The following is a 1,533-nucleotide window of genomic DNA, read 5'->3' as shown; positions in this document are numbered from 1 at the left end:
TTAACGCTGTTGTTAACGATGTAAAGAAGTTCCAAAGCTTCAGTGAATGATCACATTAACAGACATGAGCTACATCCTCTTAAACCTTCATTAAGTTATGAGTGACACTTCTGGAATCTTAAGTCCAGCTTCAGAAGCAGAACATGTTTGAAGAATTGCAGAAAGTGAATCATTTATTGTTGTTGAATGTAGTTCTTATAAATCTCAGATTATCGGACTTGTTTTTCTGCAGAATACGGCTGCACCTCGTTTCTCACTTCAAAAACCACCTTTATATTTGTGTTTCTCATACAGCAGTCGTAGCACCTCAGCTCAGTGGACGACGTTGTACCTCCATGACTCCTGCTGTGTTCTCCTTGTTGAACGCACTCATGGTTCGTTTGGAGTTAAACAGGTCTGTAATGAAACGGTGTCAGGTGTTCTCAATCCTCCAGCCAGCTCTGTCTTCATCCGGACACTAACTCATGGACCCGTCTCGTTCACACTCAATAAACAGATCAGCAGTTTCTTTCTGTCACTCTGAACTTTAATTAAAAGATCGACAATTTAAATTCTTCTTTATTACAATAAATCTGACTCCAAAAACCAAACACAGAAAACCTTCAGTAACAGAAAAAGCTCACATGGAAAGTGCTATGAGAGGCGGAGGATGGATGGAGGATAGGTGGAGGATGGGTGGAGGATAGGTGGAGGATGGGTGGAGGATAGGTGGAGGATGGATGGAGGATAGATGGAGGATGGGCAGAGGATGGGTGGAGGATAGGCGGAGGATAGATGGAGGACAGGCGGAGGATAGATGGAGGACAGGCGGAGGATAGGCGGAGGACAGGCGGAGGATAGATGGAGGACAGGCGGAGGATAGATGGAGGATAGATGGAGGATGGATGGAGGATGGGCAGAGGATGGGTGGAGGATAGGCGGAGGATAGGTGGAGGATGGGCAGAGGATGGGTGGAGGATAGGTGGAGGATAGATGGAGGATGGGCAGAGGATGGGTGGAGGATAGGCGGAGGATAGATGGAGGATGGGCAGAGGATGGGTGGAGGATAGGCGGAGGACAGATGGAGTGTAGAAACAGGTGGATGATTAGGAGCGGGTCTTCTTAGACCTCCCTCTGGACATCAGGGCGAGTCCAGGTGACGTCTGGGTGCCCGTCTCCACCTGTCTGGGGACCTTTTTCGATCTGGGAGTCTTTTTGGGACTTTTCTTCACACCGTTCACGCCTGCAGGGGAAGAGAGTCATGATTAAAGGGGGCGGGGCAGCCTTTAATCATGTCTTTGACTCATGTGAACTTATGTCAGACCACTGGACACAACTGGACCTGCACTCCTGTGATTCTTTTATTTTCTGACTGATTCTTTATTTTCTTTTATTTTCTGACTTTGATTCTTTTATTTTCTGACTGATTCTTTTAGTTTCTTTTATTTTCTGACTTTGATTCTTTTATTTTCTGACTTTAATTCTTTTATTTTCTGACTGATTCTTTTATTTTCTGACTGTGATTCTTTTATTTTCTGACTGATTCTTTTATTT

The 1,533-nt window shown here is 44.9% G+C and overlaps 1 protein-coding gene across 1 annotated transcript in view; it reads right to left on the bottom strand.

The window, feature by feature from the left end:
• Window positions 1-477: 477 nt before the first annotated feature.
• Window positions 478-1,533, bottom strand: part of vrk1 (VRK serine/threonine kinase 1) — a 14,191-nt gene continuing 13,135 nt past the window's right edge. Inside the window, exon 13 of the mRNA XM_069661292.1 lies at window positions 478-1,222. Within this exon, the coding sequence (XP_069517393.1) occupies window positions 1,086-1,222 (137 nt within the window). The 3' untranslated portion in view covers window positions 478-1,085. The remainder of the gene's footprint in view (window positions 1,223-1,533) is intronic.

Source organism: Semicossyphus pulcher, unplaced genomic scaffold, assembly GCF_022749685.1.
Source record: "Semicossyphus pulcher isolate SPU_LCO1_2020_fin unplaced genomic scaffold, fSemPul1.0.p SCAF_14, whole genome shotgun sequence".
Classification (NCBI taxonomy): domain Eukaryota; kingdom Metazoa; phylum Chordata; class Actinopteri; order Labriformes; family Labridae; genus Semicossyphus; species Semicossyphus pulcher.
Note: the sequence above shows the minus strand (reverse complement) of the source record. Positions and strands in the feature narration are given on the sequence as shown.